This window comes from Epithele typhae, assembly GCF_022376455.1.
Source record: "Epithele typhae strain CBS 203.58 chromosome Unknown BXZ73scaffold_9, whole genome shotgun sequence".
In the NCBI taxonomy this organism is placed as follows: domain Eukaryota; kingdom Fungi; phylum Basidiomycota; class Agaricomycetes; order Polyporales; family Epitheliaceae; genus Epithele; species Epithele typhae.
In genome coordinates, this window is record NW_025954200.1 from 617,381 (window position 1) to 638,737 (window position 21,357).

A 21,357-nucleotide genomic window follows, 5' to 3' on the forward strand; every position below is an offset into this window, starting at 1 on the left:
GAGCAGCCCCTACCAGGTACGTGCTGATCCCATACTCGCCTGTACGCTCCGTCCATCACGTGTGGTCCACGCATCCCGCCAAACCGACATCGCGCAGCCCATCGGTTCATATAGAACAGCACTGCATACGGCAGCGATCGACGCTACGGTGAATCATCAATGACACCGTACCGGGATCTTGCACGTCGAGCTGAACGGGGTCAGGGGAACCCGTATCTGCGTCTTCTCGAATCCTCCGACACGCTCTACAGCTCCACCCCACGCAACCCCACAACCAATCTACCCCTCTCGCCCCTCCCGCGGCGGGGCGAACGTTGACGCGCGCGGGCGCATCAACGACTCGAGCAGGAGGAACACCCTGGGGCGGTATGTCGCTGCGATCGCCAGAGGCACCGCGTGGTCCCACGTACCTCGCTCGCTCGGAGGGCGCATGCGGCGACGCGCCTTCCGGTGCTGATCTACGGGGCCCTTCGGCGCCGCGACCCGCGACCAGACTCGCAGCGCATGGGGCAGCTTGAGGCCTTGAGGCCTTAGGGCCCGCGGCGGCCACGCCGCACGATCAGTCAGGGCGCACCGCGCGCGTCATCCCTTCTGCCGCGCGTCGAGCGACGACGGTGAACGACGGATTGGCGGACGCCGTGGCGTGTGCGGTTGGATGCCAAGATATGGGAGGTGGGAAGGCGGGAGCGTCTTGGTTAGGCCAACGAAGGGGATTCGAGGGTGCTCCGCGGAGGACCGGCGCAGTCCGTACGTCACTACGTTCTAGGATGGAGTATGAGAAGGTCAGAAGCTTTAGACTCTTTCTCTCAGGGAATCTAATGCGTTGCCATAAGCGAGGCGTCAGAAATTGATGGTGCCGTATGGGTAGTTCGGTGGAGAAGCTATAGCTCCTGGTAGCTTGCCATTGAGTCTTCGAGGTCAGCTGAGCAAATTGTGGGGGGCTGGCAGGCACGAGACACAGATTTCAGGATCGAGCTAAGAGAATCTCGGCGACAAAAAGGTTAGCGTGATGGGGACATCGCCGCATGAACCAAATCTAGAAAGCTACATCCTGATGCAGAATTAAGAGGATCAGGTTACAATGCGCTGCAGTCTGTGACGCGAGCATGCATAACTTGTCGCGAGGTCGTTTTGGAGAGGCACGACACACTGTTAGTAACGAAGGTACGAAATGAGCAAGAGGCAACGCGGGTTGAATGACTGGAGAGACTCACGAGATAAGTAGCTGTAACCCCAGCCGCGGTGCCGTAGTGATGGTGGGGTGCAGTTTGCAAGTAGTAAGGCTGCAGGAAACGAGTGACAACGCTGCGACCCGGATCTCGAGCCGGTCTCCCCGTGCGGTGTGCGAGATGGAGAGTCCGGCGACCGAGATAGCCTGTGCGGGTCCCGAGAGCGCATGAGGCATGAGCGCTTGTCCCGGAAGGCGGGCGCCGAAAATAGGCCGATGGGCGCGGGTGTTGCCGGGGGTCCACGTGCCGTGACCAGTGACAGTGTGCGCCTGCGTCTCTGCTCCTCCACCCGCTACCCCCGCCGCAAAGGATGGCGACAACCGGTGCCGGTGCCGGCCCTCTCCCCGCTGCCGCCGCTGCCGCTCCTCCCAATCCGAGTCTCGGCGCACGAGTCCCAGTACAGCCCACGCTCGCCGCCGCCGCCCCTCCATCTGCAGCAGCGACGGCGGGAATGATGCCGCCCCCACCTCTCCCCCCGCCGCGTGACGGCGGTGGCTCGGGCGCGCCGTCATCGCAGCTGCCCGGCGGGGTTTCCGCAGAGCCCCCTTCTCCCGCCGCGGTGCAGCATCAGAAGGGCGCGCAAGGGATGACGACGACGGCCACCGCGGCCAGCCAAACCGCGGCGCAGGGGGCCCGCGCGCCAAGCGTCGCCCCCGCGCCCCCGTCGGAGCTCGCCCTCCTCAGATCACACATCCAAACACTTACGGAGCTCAACAGCCGCCTGCAGGCCATCCGCCAGATCCCAGCCCAGCTGCTCCGGCCCCCGCCGTCCGCCGCGCCGGGGGAGGTCATCGCCGGGCCCTCGTTGCTCACGCATGGGTTCAAGGAGCTCCAGGCGGTGGGCGAGCTCGTCCGATCGGAGAAGGTCCAGGAGGCGCTGAAGACGGCGAAGAAGAGCGAGCGCGCCGACTCGAGCGCGCTCGACTCGAACCTGCGGAGAGAGATGCTGAAAAGGAGGTGAGGCGTCGGTGGACAGCAGTCGGCGAGCGGTGGTGCTGATATGTGCCGCCCCGCAGGCGACCACCGCCTCCGGACTCACCACAACCATATCGTGAGACCGAGCCGAGAGACATGTCTTTCCTGCCGCCGCCCGAGGACGGAGCGGTTCCGATTAGCCTCGAGGCCCTGCCTGCCTACGTCCGGAACTTCAATCGTTCGAACAAGAACAAACTGCACATCGTCTCCCCGAAAAAGGGCAGGGCTCTCTCGTGCCCCGTAACGCTTCGCCTCATGGCGGTAAACGTCGCGACCATCTACCTCACGGTGGACCATTCCGCACAGGACGAGCGAGCGCTGATAGTAGAGAGCGCCACCGCTATAGGGTCGCGAGAACAGGCGAGTGTGGTGCCCAATGATTCCTCTATGGGCGCCGTTGACCGACCACCGCCACCGCGTCGCAGAAACCGGCTCACTCCCAGTCGGACTTCATGGCCTTCCAGCAGCTCTCCCAACAGCTGGCGAAGGTGATCCGCTCCGATCCGCTGGCGCCTCTCCAGTCTTTCATTGTGGGTCCCTCTGGGTGTCCGACGCAGTCCCATCATGAACGCTCACGGGCGGTCTGTCGCAGGAGCTGCTTGGCGCCTACGACCGCCTGTTCGACGACAGCTGTTCCAACTGCCAACGAGTTATATCAGCAGAGGGACATGTTCCGCCCGTCGTGCGGAGACGGGTGCCTCCGTCGGCCGATGGCAAGGGTCCCCAGTGGGACGCTCGTCATGTCGTCTGCAAGTACGAGCCACCGCCGCCGGCTCCGCCAGCCGACGAAGGCGGAGGCGAGGTCGCGGTCGACGGGGTAGGAGAGGGTGGTGCGAGTGGCAATCCGTAGCGGCTTGCGGCGACAGAGCTGTGCTCGATAGGCTACGCGATCGAGTGGCTCCGTCACGGTACGTGGGCCTTGTCACGTCTTACGAGTACAAAAAGCGACGTCTACATTCTCTGCACAGGGGCTCAATTTCAGGGGTCTTGTACACAACCTTGTTCGGATGACTACTAAACATGGAGCCTGCTCTCACAGAAGGCGCGAGACTGCGCGTTTGAAGGGTGGGCGACGTAGCCAAGAAGACGGAATGATGAGATGGTGAAGAGCCCTCCTTCGCGGTGGGATTTTGCAACGGCGGTGCGCAGGCTAAGTATACGCCGTTGGTGATGAAGCACTCCTCAGCGATGATGCCTTGAATAAGAAGAGGCCCCCGGACGACGGAGGAGCGTGCGACAAGGTCTGTCACGGGCCGCGGGGGGTGTCCGACGGCCGGACGGCGAGCAGCGGCCGGGGAGAGCGCATGGCCTGGAGGCGGAGTGGCGTCGCACAGCCGTCGCGCGGGGATCTCGATCGCCCGGGGGGTGCACGTGGCGGCCACTGACTTTCAGCCTTTTGCCAGCTTTTCTGCCCCGCCTCGCGGCCGGACACCGACGCGCGCAGACAAGCCCCGCGCCGCGCATGGGCCCCGCACAGACAAGCCGCCGCCTGGGTCCCGCCCCCAGCGCGGACAGGGGACGGGCACCCGCCGCCAGTGGGCTCCCAGCAGCCCGCGGCGCACTCGACACGGACGGTCCGCGCGAGGTCGCTGGGGAAACGCGTTGGAGTGATGTGCCGTGGCGATACCCAAGGGTCGATGGACGCAAGATTGATTTAGCAGCAGCTGGGTGTCTGGGCGCAGCGTGCCTTGGATGATGGGCCAGCGGGACGCAGGCTGAGGCAGGACCGCCCTGGGCAGCCGCTCGCCCGCCTTGCAGTCCGATCGACGAGGCGATCGCGTCCGCACGACCCTGCACTCCTCGCACTCGCCCTCGGCCTCCCGCTGCGATGCGCAGGCGCCCGCGCGCGTCCGCCAACAATACATCATCTCCCCAGATCCCCATCCCGCTCCTGGCCACCTCCTCCCCGCCTCGCCATCCCTCTTTCGTGCACATCACGGAGCCCCCCGCCGTATTTCACCGCCCCGCATCCGCTGCCCTTCGCTCCCCTCCCCGCCCTTCCCCTCCCCTGGCCCGAGTGCGCCTCCGAGCCCCCGTCGCCCACCCCCCACCTCCCCCCACACGCTCCCGGGCGCCCGCCCTCTGCGCCCATTTCCTCTCGATTCGCGCGGATCCGCTGTCGCCCTCTGCCATACCTCTTTCACCGCTTGCGCTCCAAAGGGCTTCTCCCTCCCCGCCCGCACTTAACAGGATGACCTCGGCGCTCCCGCTCCCCAGCTTCCCCCCGCACGCGTCATACAACACCTCGTCGTGCTCATTCGACCGCCCCCTCCTCAATCATCGTGCGCTGGTCCTCGCCGTTCGCCTTCGACGTCCCAGGAAAAGGCATTCGGTCTGTCTGGTGTGTTCCGTTCCCCCCCCCGCATCTTCCGTGCATCGGGATACACCCAGACTCGCTGACCAACCCCGCGCAGCCACCTCCCTCGACGACGCCGCCTCGATGGAGCACCACCAGAGCATCACCTCGCCGCGCCAGCTCCTCCGCGTATACGGGTACAACATATCCGATGCCCCCGCGGGCACGTACGTCGTCGTCCGCCTCCACTTCAACTTCGTCACCACCGAGAACACCTTCCTGCGGATCGTCGTCGGCGGCCGCGCGCTCACCACGGACGTGCACGGGTCCCCGAGCAACCTGCCGGGCGAGTGGGACCTGCGGGCGATCGTCCCCGAGCTCGGGAGCGCCTACCCTGCTGCGCACCAGGCGTCGACCGTGCCGTCGCGGTGCAGGCGTTGAACCAGGCAAACTGTATCATTGATTCGCTCGTCTTCGGCAAATACACCTTTTCGCGCCGCCGTGAGTGATTCCCGATCGCGGTGCCCTGCGCAGCCACCCCGGGGCCCATTCATTGATGCGTTCCCAGCAGACACGAGCCCTGCGCTGATGTGCAAGCAGGAGGCCGCGGACGAGCACCTCGGCCTCTTCGCCCCCGCCCCGCGCTCGCACCACGTCCCCCCCCCTCGAAATCGGGCACGCCCCCCGCCGGCCACGGCTCGCGCAAGTCCTCCTCGCGGCCGACGTCGAGCGGGGGCGGCGCCGCGCGGTCGCGCGCGCTGAACGCGTCGATGGTCTCCCCGCGCGACGCCGCCGGCGCGCGCACGCAGCTCAAGAAGCAGTCGCTCATCCGCGCGCGGCGGTCGAGCGGGGACGACGACGACGCGGACGCCGCGTTCCGCGCCTCGCTCGTGCTCACGACGGCGACGGAGCCGCTCGCGCGCGTGTGCGACTGGGACGAGGAGGAGCGGGTGCTCGGCCGGCGGCTGGTGCGCTTCACGCGCGTGCAGGAGGGCTGCACGCTCCGCGTCGCGGCCGAACCACTCCGGCCGAGCGAGTACGCGGACGGGGACGCGGTGGTGTCGTGCATCCACCGGCCGCCGGAGTGGGTCGGGCCGGACGAGGCGCCGCAGTCGCAGTGCTGCATCACCTCGGTGGACATCATCTTCCTGCTCGAGTGCCTCGTGGGCGACGTCTTCAACATCGAGGAGAAGAACCGGATCCGCCGGAACCTCGAGGGCTTCCGGCCGAAGACGTGAGCAAGAACAAGGCCGGCATGGAGGAGTTTTTCCAGAAGATTATGGATTTCCCCGCCCCGAAGCCGCGTAACATCGAAAAGGACGTCAAGGTGTTTGACTGGGCGGTGCTGCCGCAGGCTCTGGACAAGATCATCTCAAAATACGTAAGTCGCCCCGCCTTTTTGATGGAGCTGGTAACCTCACAATTATTTTTTGATCACCCTGCAGACGCTTTTGCCGCCGGCGCTCAAGCAAGCTGTTGCTTTGGAGTCGTCGGCTGCCGTGCCCCAGAGGAGCAACCTCGCACCATCAAGCCAGGCAATGCACGCCGTCGGCTCCTACTCTGCGTCCTCGTCACCCGTCCAGGACGTGAAGCCATCCTTCGAAGCGTCGTACTTTTACCCTCAGCAGCACTCGTATCGCAATCCGTACGCGCCGCCGCTCGACGGCTACGAAAACCCCCTGCTCACTGCGACTGGTCTCCCTGCCCCTGCAAACGTGTGCGACAGCTTCATGTCCTCGCACTCGCACTCACCATCCCCCACCCCGCTCCTCACCACGCCCGCAGACTCTCCGGTGATGTCGCTCTCGTACACAGACTCGACGCTGGCGGGCCACAACCAGCCAATGTATCCGACCAGCTCGTTCATGGACCACAGCACGTACGGGTCCTCGTACGGCCACGCGCCCTCGGCATCGTACGACGGTTCCGACTACCGCCGTGTCAAGCTACCCGACCTCCAGGGCTCACACACGCTCATCTAATCATCCCCTCTCCGCCCGCCTCCCGATTTCACGCCGGTCGTCCCACACCACCAAAACACACCATCCGTCACGCCGATTGCCTCCGCCCCGCCTACACCCGCAAGTCCTACGTTTAGTGTCTCGTCCCTAAGTGTCCCCATCCACGCTCCATGTATGTAGCCATAGCTGTCTGGATCCGCCCCGCACGCACCCCCGCCCTCGTGTCGCTGTCGCCTTCGATTGGTAAGGTGAACCACACCACGCACACCGCAGAGGTACCGCAAACGTCGCCGCCCGCCCGGCCTCGTCCCCTTCACCACCCGCCTGCCCGCCCGTCCACGCGTCCCCCTATTGTTATTAGTAGTCGGTTCCCGGACCTCGCCCCCCGGTATTTATGTCGCATAATCGTCCCCAATCTCCGCCCCCGCGCCGCGTCCGTCTCCGTCGGGGCTGCTAATGCACGTATTCGCCGTCGCCCGTCTCTACCTAGCCCCCCTTGTACTCGCATCTAGCCATCTATAATGCAGTTCCATCGATCATCACCTTCCTTTATTCCGCCCGCCACCTCGAGGCCGCGGTGAGACGTCGACGGGCGCGCCCCTAGGACCGCTCTACTCGCATTGTGGCGGCTAAGCGGTGTGGGCGTGCCTTGCGCCCACAGCACGGAGGCTTCTCGCAAGCCACACGGGCATAAGCTTGACGCAATTAGAGTGCGTACCGCTCCTGGGGGATTATTCGCATCAGACACCGTTATCAGACGTCCCAGGAGCACGGCGCACGACTTCTCCTGCAGAGCCCGAGCGTGCTCCTGGGAAAGGCAGGACGAGTCCTGGAAAGGCGGACCGGGGCAGTTGATGGGAACACCGCGGGGCACCGTGCCTGGAGAAAGAATAAACATCTGAGCATAGACATTACGGGAAGCTACACTGTACAACATTAAACGAACAATCCAGGTACGTCAACTTCAGCTGCACGCCGTCCGGAGCGCGCGGAGCCAGGAGCCCAACTAGTGGTATGTGGATATAGCGACCTGCGGTATGTATGTGGGATCCTTCCAACTCGCCCTCTTCCTTAGATCGATGCACTACATCATGCCCAACCCCCATACCCGACCTCAGCCTCGTTCCAAGGAACCACTCGGTTTTTCCTCCGACGCTGCCTCACAGTGCCGTCCGGCCAAGCCTGCCCTCACTGATCCCGCCGGCCGAAATTGAGACTTCCGAACTTCGAGAACCGTCCCTTGATAGACCCCATGCTGCCCAACGTCGAGACCGTCACAGATGCAGCGCCCGAGAAGTTGGGCACGGGGTGATTGCCCACTGTCACAACGGAGTTTCGGGGCGACTCCTCTGAGAAAGAGTCACTGCCGCCGTTGTCGCCCGGACCCGAGGATACCCGTTGAAGCCGTGGCGCGCAAGGTGGGCGAGGTGTCGTTGGAGAGGCGTTTGTTTCATCCAAGGCGCCTCTGCGACAGGCAGGGCTTGCTCATGCGAGCGCGGCGAAAGCGGAGACGGAGCACTGGACGTCATTCCCACATGGATCGGCCCGACGTTAAGCGGTTGAGTCGAGCTGGAATCAATAGGTGAGCAGATGCCATCACTTCGTAGGGAGTAAAGCAACATACAGGCTGGTGTAGTTGGGGGATGGGAGTGCCGTTGATGGTGGCAGACGAGCAGAGGTGGAACAGCACCAACAGCGCGTGGCTCCGGAGACGAATCGACAGATAAACGCTGGATCTCGTCCGCGAAGTTCTTCTGGAAGAATTTTTCCAAAGTGGCATGGAATGCGAGCATCTCCGGAGGGCATAACTGTCCATGCAGCTTGAGGCAGCTGTAGATCATGTGGACCTGTGGAACACAACATGAGCATAGTATCCGAGGGGATAACCTTGGAACGCACCTGCTCATCAATCGCGTTGCGCAGCTTCTCGATTTGCTCCGCTCGGTCCGGGTACCTCTGAACATAGTTGTCGGAGAGGAAGACTTGTCGGAAGGCACCGACTCCGCTGTTCAAGGGAGCATCAACCGCCGCGTTCAGACTCATCGCAAGCGCATTTGTAGAGACGTGCTGTGCGGTCTTGGCCAAAGAGGAGTACTTCTGGTTGAAACCAGCCAATTCGCGTGTGCGTTGTTCAACCTCGAGAAGAGCAGTCTCTACCGGGGAGATGTTGACGACCTGAGTGTCGACCACTTCGGAGCGCCGGAGAACGGTTGGGAAGTACTCCTCCGTGCTGAGGTATGTCTTCTCGACCCAGACCTCCTCCATACCATCTGCAATCTTAGACTGGGGTCTCGAGTAACTGAACAGGTTGATTGCACTAATGATCCAATTATGCGTTAGTGTTGTAGACATTGAGCAGCTGAATGATTACGAACCTGTGCTCGTAGTATGCACGGACTTGAGGCGGAACGTCTGGGTTCGTGAAGATGGGAAGTTCGCGACGAGGTTCGGGAGTGACCGCTGTGCACTGAATGTACTGATCGTTTCCGAAACGAATGTCCACAGGAGGATCGCCCATGGTCTTGAGGAGTTGTGCTCCGGGGTGTTTGTTGAGCATGCGCTCGCAGAATGCGCCGAATTTCTCCCATTCGTAGCCACGATACTGGAGTAAAAGTATGAGCCAGGGCTCCGCAAACGTGGAGAAGGTGGGTACGAACGATGAACTGCTTGTTGCGGATGGCCGAGGGGAAGTTGCCGTAAAAGGACACGCGGAAGTAGTCGGAGTAGTATCTCTGATCGGAGATGATGTGCTCCAAAAGTGCGGCCTGATGCCTCAAGATCTCAGCAAGACGGGCACTAGATGGAGGTTAGCTTGGAACAAGGCACGGCAAACGTCGGACGCACTAGTTAAACGTCACCTCCGCGTGTTTGGCGGCAAGGTCTTTGCAAATCTCATACGCGCTCTCCCATGCTTTCCCTTTGCCTACAAATCTGATGTTAGACCCTACTAGACTTGAGAATCATAGTGCGGGGAAAATGTACCTAGGTAGTCAAGGATAAGCAGGCAAAGTGTCTCCTTCCTATGGAACTGTGACTGCTGGGGAAGACCAAGATCCTCCATTGGCGGAGTGAAGGAGTTGAGATCCCAGTCGTGGAGATCCGCGTGAAGTTTGAGGGTAAGCGCAGCTTCCACGTAATTTGGGATTGCAGGTGCATCTAGTGGAAAACAGGGTCAGAAATCTCTAACCACTCGGAGGGACAATAACTTACGTTGACGAGCTGGTGAACATACTTGATGTAGATCTCATCGCGTCCGATCCGGCGAATGAAGTTCATCAGGCGAAGCTGCACCCACAACCGGTCAATACAATTGGGCCACAACGCGAGCCGAAAAGACAACATACCGTAGCGATGACCCGATCATCCGCAAACTCTTCTCCTTCTGGAAGGTCGCGCACACTGAGCAGCAGTTCGAGGAAGACGTCGACCGAATCGAGGAAGAGCATGACCCGGGTCCGCAGCTCTTCGTCGACGTCCGAGGAATCGAAGAGGTGGCGGAGATGCCCAATGAAGAAGGCGCGCGAAATGTCGTCGCCCTTGCTGTCCGACATGAAAAGGGTGTCCAACTTGCTCACAAGCTCGTTCTCGATGTGATCGAAACTCCTCGATGTGTGGTACTCGGCGATGATCATGCAGTAGAGCACCTGTACGGCGTTCTCGCGAAGCTGGTCGTGGTTGCTGAGACAAAGGTTGACGATGTGCCCGACAAGCGAGTTCAACGCTGCCTGGTAGTTCTGTACCATCGAGTAAGTATAGAGCGCGGTGCGAGAATGGGGAACTACTGACTGTATATCTCGCCAAAGCAACTTCCTCCGTAGCAGTCTCATCTGGCCACCCAAGAGCACTCCACAGGCGCAAGAGGAGCGTCGCGCCTTCTCCACGAATGTCGCCCGCGAGTCGCCAGACGGCCCGTCGTTTCTGTGTAACCAATGTTATTAGTGATGGTTACGCCATCACAAGCCGACCGACGAACCTGAGGGCTGAATTCCTCGATGACGAGATGCTCCGATGATAGCAGCTTCAACAACACGTCGAAGCATTCTCTCCAGAGGTCAGCTTTGAACGGCTGACCAGAAGCTTCATCCGGAACATAGGAGCGTTCGAACATTAACGCAACAGGTTCCATCATCTTCAGCAGCACGCGGTGCGCGAGGATGTTGACATTGAGCCAGTTCTTCGGGAACGCCTCGTTGTTGAGAATCGACCGAGCCACCTTGAAGAACTGGAACAGGAGGTGCTCGAGATGGTCTCGGCCCTCGATTTCCAGCACCCCTTCGAGGAAGCCCTGCACATGGCGCTTAGGTGCCGACAGGATCAATACCAGGATCACAATCGCGACCTCGCCGAGGCCTGGACTGAACTCGGACTTGATGTTGAGCGACGTCGACGACGTCGGGTTGGTTTTAGGCGCTTGCGTCGCGAGGGAAAAGGGATATGATTCTGGAAAGGTGACGGGAAAGCTGTTCGTGACTGGGGTGGACGATCGGTTCCGCTCGACTGCGCGGAGAGACGCGGGATTCTGGTATTCCTGATAAGAATCGAACAGCCTGAGAAATGCCTGTTTCAGTATATGCGCAAATATAGATGGCGAATGATCAACCTTGGGAGGAGGGATAGCAGGTACTCGACGTTGTACTGCTCCTGTCGGAAGGCTTTGTTATCCCGAACGATGTCGGGGTCGACGAGACACTGCTGCAGCTTGTCGAGCATAATGGCGATCACAGTGACAGCCAGACGGATGCTCTCCAGCCAGCTTACACGTGCTGCGTCACGCGCTGCCTCGGTATCGCCAGGAAGTGTTTGCGTGAACTCATCGAACTTGCCAAATTGAGTCTTGAGCCAGATGCCGACTGCTTCTACCAGCAAACTTCGCGACTTCGCATTGTCAAAGAGGAATCCTTTGACGATTTGGAGATATGTGATGAGCTTCCAAATGACGATCTTGCCCTTGGCGGACGGGATAGCGTTGGTGAAAGTCGTTGCGATCCCAACAAGCTCTACAATCGGGAATACCTTGCCAAGCTCTGGAAGGATGGAGGTGAAGTGTTGTAACGCGATCGTTTGAGTCCCGATGATAGATGCAGGCTTGGAGGTAGACATCATTCTGTTGACCTCGTTGAGGTGGGCACGCAATTCTCGCTTGAAGGTCGCCTCGAGGTGGTCCGCGGTTGCGCCACCGCCCATTCCGATCTCCTTTGCTTTCTGCAGCTCCCGCGAGCGCGCAATGAACTTGAAGATGTAGTGCCAGACCTTGAGAGCGGCGCGCAGCGACGATGCGGTATCGCTCGCTGTGGGATCTTGAAGGAGCCTGTTCATCGAGTGAATCATGTGAGACGCGGCCGAAGCGCAGTTGAAGTGCCTCTCGATGTAGACGTCGAGAACGGGCTGGAAGTTGCTGAAACGGCGATCCTGCACGATACCGAGGACCGTGACCAATGCGTTGAAGACGAGACCGTCCATTTCTCCTTGCTGGTTGTTCGCGGATACGAGGATGGCAAAGAGCGAGTCGAAGATGTCCCGGAGGAACTTGACGATCTCGACCTCGCCGACAAACGTGAACTTACTGAGGATGGTCGAGAGGAGCTCACGGTCCGTAATTTGCTCCCAGTTCAGCAGACTGAGTAGCACCGAGTTCTGCGTGAACTTCGTGGAAGCGAGGGATGTCCGAACAACGAGACTGTCGCGGAGGGGCTGGGCAATCTTCTGCAGCTCTGGTGGGATGTACACCTGCTCGGGGCGGTGATTAGCTGGGAGCCAGGGAGTCGCGTTGAGGTACATGTCAGTGGTGATCTGCGGCAAGTTGTTGGCTCGGTAGAGGATGAGCGTGTGACTCCCGTCTTCCAGGAACGCGCGTCCGTCGGGGAACAGTGGGAGGTACGCAAAGGCGAAGGGTCGTTCCGCAGGGTCTCGACTCGATGAGCGGTCGCGTGAACTGCGTTGGCGGAAGGTGAAGAAGAGATGCCACTGCTGCGCGCCCTGGAACGGAAGGCGGACTTTGACGAGCTCGCCATAATGAGGCTGGGTTGTACGTTGGAACACCATTGAATGGAACTGCGTCATTTCGGGTTCACCGCTGCATTGAGAGACAACACGGTCGATCGTGCGTCCGTCTTGGTCCTTCACTTCCATGGTGACCTGAACATTGCCTGTTGCAGAGCCTACTGAACCGCGGGGAAAGCCAACATGGCGTCTACTCGTCGTCTGAGAATTAGAGAACTCGCCACTCCAAAGCTTGATGTAGAGCTCGTTCCGGACGTCTCCCGGGAAGACTACGTCGGGGAAACCCAAGCGCTGGGTAAGGGGCGTGTCCTGCAAAAGTGAAGAATTCTCCTTGACGATTGTCCCGGAGTCCCCATAGAAGATCTTGATCGATACGGCCAACATCTCGGCCCTGTGAACAAGTTAAGCTGCTGTCTTCGGTGCAACAATGATGTACGGCATTCTCACCTAGGCGATTTCTCGTATTCGCGCACGTTGTGGTTGAGGATTCCTGGTGGAGCATGGAGAACGTGGTCTCGGTGGCAGGGACGTATATCGGCATAGTATGTTCACGTGTCGACGAAACCTCCGTCTGTTCGGCTGCCATTGCCGCGAGCTGGGACAGTTCAAGTACCGCGCAGCCAAAAGGCCGACGGAAGTTCTGCGGGGGCTCCGTCGAGCTCGAGTTGCGGTAGGACTCATCCGGAGACATCGACACGTTGTAGCTTGAGCCAATCATCGTTTGCCTGGGGTTCTCCGTAATAGAACTCATGTTACTGCCCATCTTCAGCAAACCGTTGCGAACGATCTTGCAGACCAGATAAATGGGATCTTGAGCGTCGGCCTGAACGAGATCCGTGAACAGCGTGCGAATGCGGACCGAGGTATCCCGGGCAAGAACCCCGTTGTGGTTGAGGATAGCGCAGAACTCTTCCGAGACGAAACGAGCGTCGGCCTTATTGTAAAGAGAGAAGAAAAGCTCTGCAGTTTCTCCAGGAGCGCACGGTGACGCGACGAACGCCCGTAGGTCGAAGAACACATGGTAGAACTTGGCCTTGGGCGGGGTGGGAGTGGAAGGGGAGAGAGAACCGATGAGGCGTGAGTGGCCGCGGGGACGTGGGAGGTCCGGGAACGCAGAGTGCACTGAAGCTGACATGGGCAGGGGTGTTTGTGCTGCAGAGACAGAGTAGTCGATCGAACCGCTAACATGCGGTAGCTTGTATGGTGAGTTGGGACCGAGTGGTACGTCCATCATGGACAGCGCGGCCTGTAGCGCATACATCCTGATCGCGCTCATCCAGCTGCGGGGGTCGATCTCGGGCCCTTCAACGTCCACGTTAACTAGGCCGCCGTAACTAGGGTGCCGAACAATGATGTCGAGGCCTTGCAAAAGGTTTCCAGAGACCAGACGGGCGACACAATCCCTTCGGAGGTTTACGGTCTCTTCGGCGCTGAGAGTTTGAGAGAGGAGCTGCCGCCGGCCAAGGTGAAGAGTTTCAATGAAGTCGCGGACCACGTTGAATAGACCATAGTCGCGTTGAGCGAGGTACTGGAACATGAGGGCATGCCATTCCCGCAGAGCGGATGCGATTTCGTCAATGATAGGTTGGTCGGTGCCAGAAAGCGTGTCGTCTCCGGAGGTGAGGGTAGGACGCGGAGGGATGGGCTTGTTGAACTGAGACTCCGTGGGAGAGGCCGAGCGGATGCTCGCGGGGTATACGGGGAGACGAGCGCGGGTAGATGGGGCTTGGTCTGGCGGGGGAGTGAGCTTGAACGACTTACGAGTCGCCGTGTCGTCGCCTTCTTCCACCTCGGGGACCGGATCCATCCCCCTCTGGGAATCATTCCAGTGCTTGACCACCTCAGCCGACGTCCTCCCGTCGTCTGGACTGCTCAGAGCATTGAACAGTTCCGTCAATCGACCTTCCGCGTCCGAGACCTGATCGCGGACGAATATATGGGAGGCCGGGAAGATCCCGATGAACACTTGCTGAAGTTCGTCTGCGCGGGGAGTGTTCTTCGAGCTAGACGTGGAGGGCTCTGAGGCCATCGACCAGTTGACCTGAGGACGACGAGACGTGCATACGACATATCTGCGAATATATCAGCACAAAAGCAAAGGCTGTGAGACACAGGAGCCCTGCCCGTGGGGGTCTGCGAGAAACCGCGAGACACGTAGACTGCAGGAACAGAATGCCGGAGGTAATGGTACCATACGCGCATCTCCGCTCCGACAACTCGTTCCGCGCACGCGCAGCTGTAGCAGGCCACACAGCGCGCACGTATAGAACCAGCCCCGGAAGACCGAGCAGCGGATGTCATCTGAGCAATAATAACTCACCCTCTGTACCATACTCCCTCAACCTCCTTGTCTCGCGGGGTGTACTTCTCGAACGCATACACGTTGTCGCCAACCTCGAGGGAGACTACGTCTCTATGGACGAGATGCTCCTCTCCGGAAGCGTCGGTAAAGCCCGAGAGGTGGGTGCGGCTAGATAGCTTGGTGTCGCGACGGTTGACTGGGGAAAGCGGATGGACAGCGTAGCCATAGATGATGAGCGGGAGGGGTTCCCAGACACCTTTCCGCTGGCCGAGCGCGCTGACCATGGCGACGTGAGGAATCTGGCCCTCCAAGTACGGGTGAGAAGTCGAGGTTACAGAGGATTGGTCGGATTGACGCTGAGTAGGAAGGTAGCTGGCGCCCAACGATAGGGTGTATGCCGCGCTCAAGTGTAGGAATGCAGTTTGGCGGAGGAGAGTGTATGAGAACCGACGCGCAGAAGGCGGACGGAGGAAGAGGTTCACGTAGCAGTGCAGTGGTTGCGGTGGGACTACATCACAATACCGAGAAGCATCACACCGGCATCAAGAAGGCCTCAGTGATACAAGTCTCAGTTCTAATGACCTCGGAGCAGCAAGGCACCAAACTATCGCCGGCATAAACCTATACCCGTTCTTTCTCGGGGCCGCGGTGCAGCCACCGTGCAGGCACAGGCTTTCGAGTCGGAGCGAGCTCTGCACCGCGTGTTCTCAACCAGTGCTGAACGTGAACCTTGAACCGCCACAAGTGGTTGCAACAGTTCAGGAAGTCGGATGGCCCAAAGTACCGACTGTTCGATGCATTGAAGGGCACCAGGCTATGCAAAAAAAACATGAAGTTTGTCCACTTCCCGAGCTCTTATTACAAATTGAAAAAGGTAAGCCCATATCACGTGACACCTTAGGGCAGACTTATACGCGTTCAACGCGACTTGGGCAAGTGGCAAGAGAGGTCTGCGGCAGATGTGCCACTAGCTATCTCCTCACCGCCCCCAACAACGGTATCCAAGGACCGTTCACTTTTCCAACTTTCAAGATGGCCAATATCGTGGATCATGTCGACAGAATATCAGCATTATCCAGATCTATCCATGCAGCTGCTACTCCCGTATCCAACAGTCCCATCCCCGGTCCCTTCACGCACGCAGTCCTACAAGCACCACTGGGAGACATAATTCGCGACATTGATCCCACAGAGATAGGCCTTTTCTCGCTTGTCCACCCCTCTCAGCCGACCATACCTGAAGCAGAGCCCGGCAACATTGAAATCACGAGAGTTGAGTTCTTAGGTGCTACGCCACTTCGCAAACCGCCATCTTCAAGGGCTGGAAACGCTGGTGGGGCACGAGGTCCTCGGGAGCATGGCCCTGAGGTTTACGCCAACGCCGCCTTGAAATACCTCGATAGATAGTGAGTATCCATACATTCTGAGCAGACGCCGATACTTACCAGCGTAGCCAGTCCATTCGTCCCATGCCAAGAGCAGCAGAGCAAGCTGCACAAATTGTAGTGCGTTTAGAGGAGGTCAAAGCGAGCATACACGTTCTTAATCAACAACTCGAACAAGTGAGTAGTTTGTGACCTTCTATGGGTCTATCCAACCCTTAAGTTCAGCACCCGAGTAGCGAGCCCGATGAACCACCCCGCTCTCCTAAAGCCGCGATTAAGGATGAGGAACAACGCATTAGCGAACTACAGTCTCAGATTCAGCGGTTGAGGAAAAGAGTGGGTCCCATTTCATCTATTCTGCAATCCCGGTCATCCATACCAATACTGCGCGTAGAAAGAAGAGCTGGCCACAAAGAAGCTCCGTGCTCCTCTCAAGTCGAGGCGCCAATCGAGAGGACATGCTATTGAACCTCCACTGGATGACGGAGAGGCCTCCTTCTGGAACACGCCTGGTGCTGCTGCTCGCACTCTGCACTTCACCGGTGACTCGCTCCTCGATGAAGAGGTCGATTTGGCGAACGTTTCAACCACGTCTTTTGGAACACCCACCGCTGTTCATAAGAAGGCCCCCTTGAAGCTAACACCTATCCATGACGCGTATCCGGGTCAATCAAGTGATCAGGAAGATGAAGATAGCGAAGATGAAGTTTTGGACGAGCTGGATGGACCCGTGGATCCAACTGTAGTACTTGGTGCCGCATTGGAGCCTCAAGCGCAAGCATCGCCCGAGAATCCCAGCGAACCTGAAGAGCCTGAGGACGCCGTTAGCCCTCCAGCAGCTCAAGACGACGGACCGTCTAACTCCGCGACACCCCACCGGCAGAGAATTAAGGTGACGACGGAACTCGAGCGCATCGTGGTACGTATTCGAACTACGCTCTTCAACGTCTTGCTCATCTTTGTCTCGCCGCACCAACAGGAGAAGATCTGGGCAGCGGTCGGAGAAGTGATCATGCCTGGGCATCCCTTCGATGCCCTGGGGAAAAGTACAAGCAAAGGGAAACCCCCTCGTGCCAAGGAAACTATGTCAGTCCTGGTTCTCGATTTCGTCTTCTATTGCGCTCATCTCATGTGGTAGGTCATATCTGCGGGAGTTATCGACCCACGAGCTCTCGCCGTCGTCGCCTTCTGCGTCAAGCTTCTCGTCCCTCTCTGCACCTGCTGGTCCATCGTCAGTACCGACTGCGCAGCAAGTCTTGACAGCCCACATGCTCCTTATCCTTCTCGAGTCTCCGTCGCAATCGCTTACTCTTCGGGTCCTCAAGGAGAACCTCTCTGCTAAAGCCACCAGCGTGGGCGCGAACTCGGCGGCAGCGTTGATCGGCGGGAGCGCTGTTACGAAACCTCTGTATGGCTGCGTGGCGAAACGATTGCTCAAGATAGAACGCGGTGCAGGAGAGCAGGTCGTGAAGTTCGATCTATAGTTTCCGTGGTTGTATGACATCAATGGTAGTAAGTACGCTTATCAGGATAATGAGCGTGCTCCACAGCTCATGCGCACTTTCGCAGTTATATGCGGTACCAATATAACCAACAATTGCTCCGATCGAATCACATCAATGGTCTGGGCTTACTCTGTAGCTCATAGTGCATTTCACGAAGTTACCGCGATGCGCAAGGTCACGCTGGTGAAAATGGGCTTCGGATATCGCTTCTATGGCTTCGTTTCGGTGGTCAATATAGTTTGTAAATGCGAGCTCACCCAACTTGTGGTGGATGCTCCCAGCTGCAGGCTCCTGATACGGACATTGTATTCTCATGCTCTCACACTATTCAAGGTGTGTCAATGTACTTGTTAAGAGTTCGTCTGTGCTGATACAAGCACTTTCGTCAGATGAGCCGTAGCTTGCCATGCTGTATCAGTGGTTGTGCAAGAGGCCATCGCTGGAGTGCTCTGTCGATATTCGCTGGTTCCGACTGTTTTGCGAGGCGTTGACAGATCCGGCCATTCCGTGACCACTTGTCCGGCAGCGACGGGGCGGATTCCGGGCCGTTGCGCGCCCCCTGTCAATATCGCCCGCCGAGACCCGGACCGCCGGACCGCCGCGGGCCTTCGCCAGTTCAACGTCCTCATAAATTGAGCCCACGTCGACGTGGTTGCTTCGGCACCTCTCCTCTCTATTTCCTCATCGAACATGTCTTCAGCACCCACCATGAATGGCGCAAACGGCGTCCACCTTAATGGACATTCCCGTGTATCACGCCCTCTCACCGCGGGCATATATGCACCCATCCCCTCGTTCTTCGACCTGGATACAGAGGACTTGGGTAAGCCAAACTCCTGTCGATGTGCGTATTTCCTCTGACTAATCAGGTCGCTATCATACCTAGATGTCGCGACCTTCACTTCCCATCTTGTTCGCCTGGCGCAAGCGGGAGTCCAACCCGTCCTCGCGGGCTCCATGGGCGAAGCCCACCACCTATCCCACAACGAACGTATCGCCCTCATCAAGGCCGCCCGGGCCGCACTCGACGAAGCTGGCTTCACAACCATGCCCATCATCGCCGGAACCGGCGCTGGTTCTACGCGCGAAACCGTCGAGCTCTGCAAAGAGGCAGCCAGTGCTGGGGCCGACTATGCCATTGTCATTTGCAGTGGTTACTTCGCGGGCGCACTTGCTGGGAACAGGGAGGCCCTTAAGACCTTCTGGACTGAAGTTGCAGCGAGGAGTCCAATTCCCGTGATGATCTACAACTGTGTGTATGCTCCTCTCTCCCAACCAATACCCTATATTGCTTCCCATGACCTGGAGGCACCCGCTGACTGACCATATGCCACAGATCCTGGTGCCGCCGCTGGCATTGACCTTGACTCTGACCTCATCTCGGAGTTGGCCCAAGAATGTCCCAACTTGTGCGGTGTTAAGCTCACGTGCGTCTGTCCATCCTCCCTCTACGTCTCCTTTAGTTACGGTCCCAAATTTACTGACTTTCTTCACTCGCAGGTGTGGCAACGTGGGCAAGCTCACCCGTATCTGCGCCACAGTCTGCGATCCTTCTTTCGCAGCACAGAGCCCGCGCGTGAACCCGGACGCGCCCTTCCTCGTTCTCGGGGGCTTTATCGACTTCGTGCTCCCGACTGCGTACGTGAATGCGCACGGTGCCATTACGGGTCTCGGAAACGTCGCTCCCGTGAGTGATTCCGCTGCTCCGTCCGAGATCATCCCTGACACTCTTCCCGCGCTCCGTCGAATAGTACACGATCAAGAAGCTCTTCGACCTATCCGAAGCCGCACGCACGGACCCCTCGCTGCTGCCCGAGGCGCGCCGCCTGCAGGGCATCGTCGCCCGCGGCGACTTCACGATTGCCAAAGCGAACATCTCCGGCACCAAGGCGCTCCTCGAGAAACTCTACGGATATGGTGGGCGTCCGCGCCTGCCGCTGCCCCCGATCGAGCCCGAGGTGGTGGAGGCGCTATGGGCCCACCCCCACACGCAGGAGCTCGTGCGCGTCGAGCGCGAGCTGAGCGGCAAGGCCAAGGCGTGAGGCTGCAGGCAACTTTATTCGCGGCCCCATGGCCAGAAGCTAACTTTGTGGAGCGTCTCTCGGGATCTTCGGGCTAGTGAGAGGCTGGAGCATGTCGAGGACACGGCTGACGCGTTGTCGTTTGTGGGTCGGTGTGGGTGTTTCGCTGCTCATACGCTCACGCTGATAGACGATCACTCCATGTGTACAACATTACTGATAAATAGTGGAATGTGAATATGAGACTACGCAGTATCCATGATGCTTGATCGAGTGCATACCATCGCTCCCGCGTACAGCGACACAACACGTGTATATCGAAGGGAAGCGTAGGAGATGGGGCGCTGCATGACTCGGTGAAGGGTTTCTCGTGTGACGACTCACCCGACCACGGTATCTCACTCGGAGAACAGAGAACGACATCCGGGATGGTTGAGTCGCGTGAAAATGCGGTGACATTGACGACTCACCTCGTCCCCCAACTGCGGCAACGTCAAAGATGAGGCACGACGTGCTCATCCCACTCGACCATGCAGGACGTGGTACATAGAGTCCCGTTGGCACCAACGATCGACGGTTCTTGTTATGTTGGGTTAAGATCTCGCCCACACGCGGTGAGCACGGGTAGTGATCGAAGGCAGTCGTATGCCACTGCGGCGGAAAAATGGTTGCCGGAAAGACCATGTGAGTTCTGGAGGGGCGCAGTAACGAAGAAGATGACTTCGGCACGTTCTGGTCGCAGAAAAGAGCGAATCAAAGCAGCAGAGTGCCAGAGATATGGGCAGGAGGCAAGTTACGTACGCGCTCAGGCGAGTCTAACTTAGCAGCCGACCAGGGCATGTCTGGCGCCGCGTCTAGCTTCTCCTTCTCCGTGAACGTCGTCGTCGTCTCGTGCATCGACAAACGCGGCACGACGTCGTTCGCTTGTGTGCCCTGATACCGCCGTGTGTGCGGGGGGCGTTCACGAGGGCGGCTGGTAGGGCTGAACACGGGAATGAAGGTGCGCATATAGCTGCGCTCTCGCCTGTGCCAAGACGCTGAGTGTGCAACCAGGTCCTCCGCTACCCAAACGGCGCGCACACCCACTAAGCCCCTCAACTGCGCACGCAATTCGGCGGTCCCAGGGACTGCGGCCGCGTTCGACGCTCCCGAAGCTCTAGAGGCAGCTGACGGCCCTCGCGGGCATGTTCGACGCGCGTGCAGTCACATTATCAGCCCCAAGGCGGTCAAAACTCAACACATGGCTTCATCACATCCGTAGATGGTCTGAAGTCGAAGGTTAATTCAATCACCGCGATGAACGGCCGCCCATACGCAGTAGGTGAGTCATCCAACCACGTCGGCACGATCTACCGCGTTACTTCTCTGAGGTCATACCATGGTCTAGTTCTTCCATTCTCATGGTATGTACCCGGACGGACACCCGTGCCACAGGGTTTACATCCGAGTACATAAGAAGGAAGAGCCAGACCACCGTGTCATCTCAGAGCGAGTTCGCGGCGAGCCTCGGTCGCTCCACTGCCCGTGTATGTTGGCGAGTACGTACCAGATGAGCGGGGGTGGTGCCCGCGGGGGTGAGTGACGCTTGCATGCCGCCCCCACTGCTGGGCCCAGAGTTCGGTGAAGCAGAGGTGCTCGGCAGTGGGGTGAAGGCGAGTAGTAGGAAGGGCGCAAGCGAGCGGG

At 59.2% G+C, this 21,357-nt stretch overlaps 5 protein-coding genes across 5 annotated transcripts; 4 read left to right on the plus strand and 1 right to left on the minus strand.

Moving 5' to 3' along the window:
* Positions 1-1,815: 1,815 nt before the first annotated feature.
* BXZ73DRAFT_42712 (uncharacterized protein) lies at positions 1,816-3,054 on the plus strand (the record flags this gene model as incomplete). The annotated part of the gene is made up of 4 exons (XM_048019009.1): positions 1,816-2,186; positions 2,246-2,570; positions 2,630-2,734; positions 2,797-3,054. 4 exons carry the CDS (start codon positions 1,816-1,818, stop codon positions 3,052-3,054), a joined length of 1,059 nt encoding a protein of 352 aa, XP_047880534.1.
* Positions 3,055-4,644: 1,590 nt separating this feature from the next.
* BXZ73DRAFT_88763 (uncharacterized protein) lies at positions 4,645-6,482 on the plus strand (the record flags this gene model as incomplete). The annotated part of the gene is made up of 6 exons (XM_048025076.1): positions 4,645-4,917; positions 4,947-5,001; positions 5,072-5,154; positions 5,208-5,672; positions 5,744-5,911; positions 5,970-6,482. 6 exons carry the CDS (start codon positions 4,645-4,647, stop codon positions 6,480-6,482), a joined length of 1,557 nt encoding a protein of 518 aa, XP_047880535.1.
* A 1,167-nt stretch (positions 6,483-7,649) lies between these two features.
* BXZ73DRAFT_88746 (cytoplasmic protein) lies at positions 7,650-15,047 on the minus strand (the record flags this gene model as incomplete). The annotated part of the gene is made up of 16 exons (XM_048025068.1): positions 7,650-7,824; positions 7,857-8,030; positions 8,086-8,164; positions 8,191-8,308; positions 8,349-8,778; positions 8,837-9,063; positions 9,119-9,257; positions 9,306-9,384; positions 9,444-9,617; positions 9,668-9,746; positions 9,806-10,195; positions 10,248-10,379; positions 10,435-11,008; positions 11,062-12,852; positions 12,935-14,533; positions 14,782-15,047. The coding sequence occupies 16 exons, from the start codon at positions 15,045-15,047 to the stop codon at positions 7,650-7,652; spliced, it is 6,426 nt and encodes a 2,141-aa protein (XP_047880536.1).
* A 748-nt stretch (positions 15,048-15,795) lies between these two features.
* Positions 15,796-17,632, plus strand: BXZ73DRAFT_88747 (uncharacterized protein; the record flags this gene model as incomplete). The annotated part of the gene is made up of 5 exons (XM_048025069.1): positions 15,796-16,169; positions 16,217-16,325; positions 16,374-16,484; positions 16,543-17,234; positions 17,287-17,632. 5 exons carry the CDS (start codon positions 15,796-15,798, stop codon positions 17,630-17,632), a joined length of 1,632 nt encoding a protein of 543 aa, XP_047880537.1.
* A 711-nt stretch (positions 17,633-18,343) lies between these two features.
* BXZ73DRAFT_42764 (dihydrodipicolinate synthetase) lies at positions 18,344-19,695 on the plus strand (the record flags this gene model as incomplete). The annotated part of the gene is made up of 5 exons (XM_048019021.1): positions 18,344-18,501; positions 18,523-18,905; positions 18,990-19,080; positions 19,154-19,340; positions 19,405-19,695. The coding sequence occupies 5 exons, from the start codon at positions 18,344-18,346 to the stop codon at positions 19,693-19,695; spliced, it is 1,110 nt and encodes a 369-aa protein (XP_047880538.1).
* Between the last annotated feature and the right edge of the window lie 1,662 nt (positions 19,696-21,357).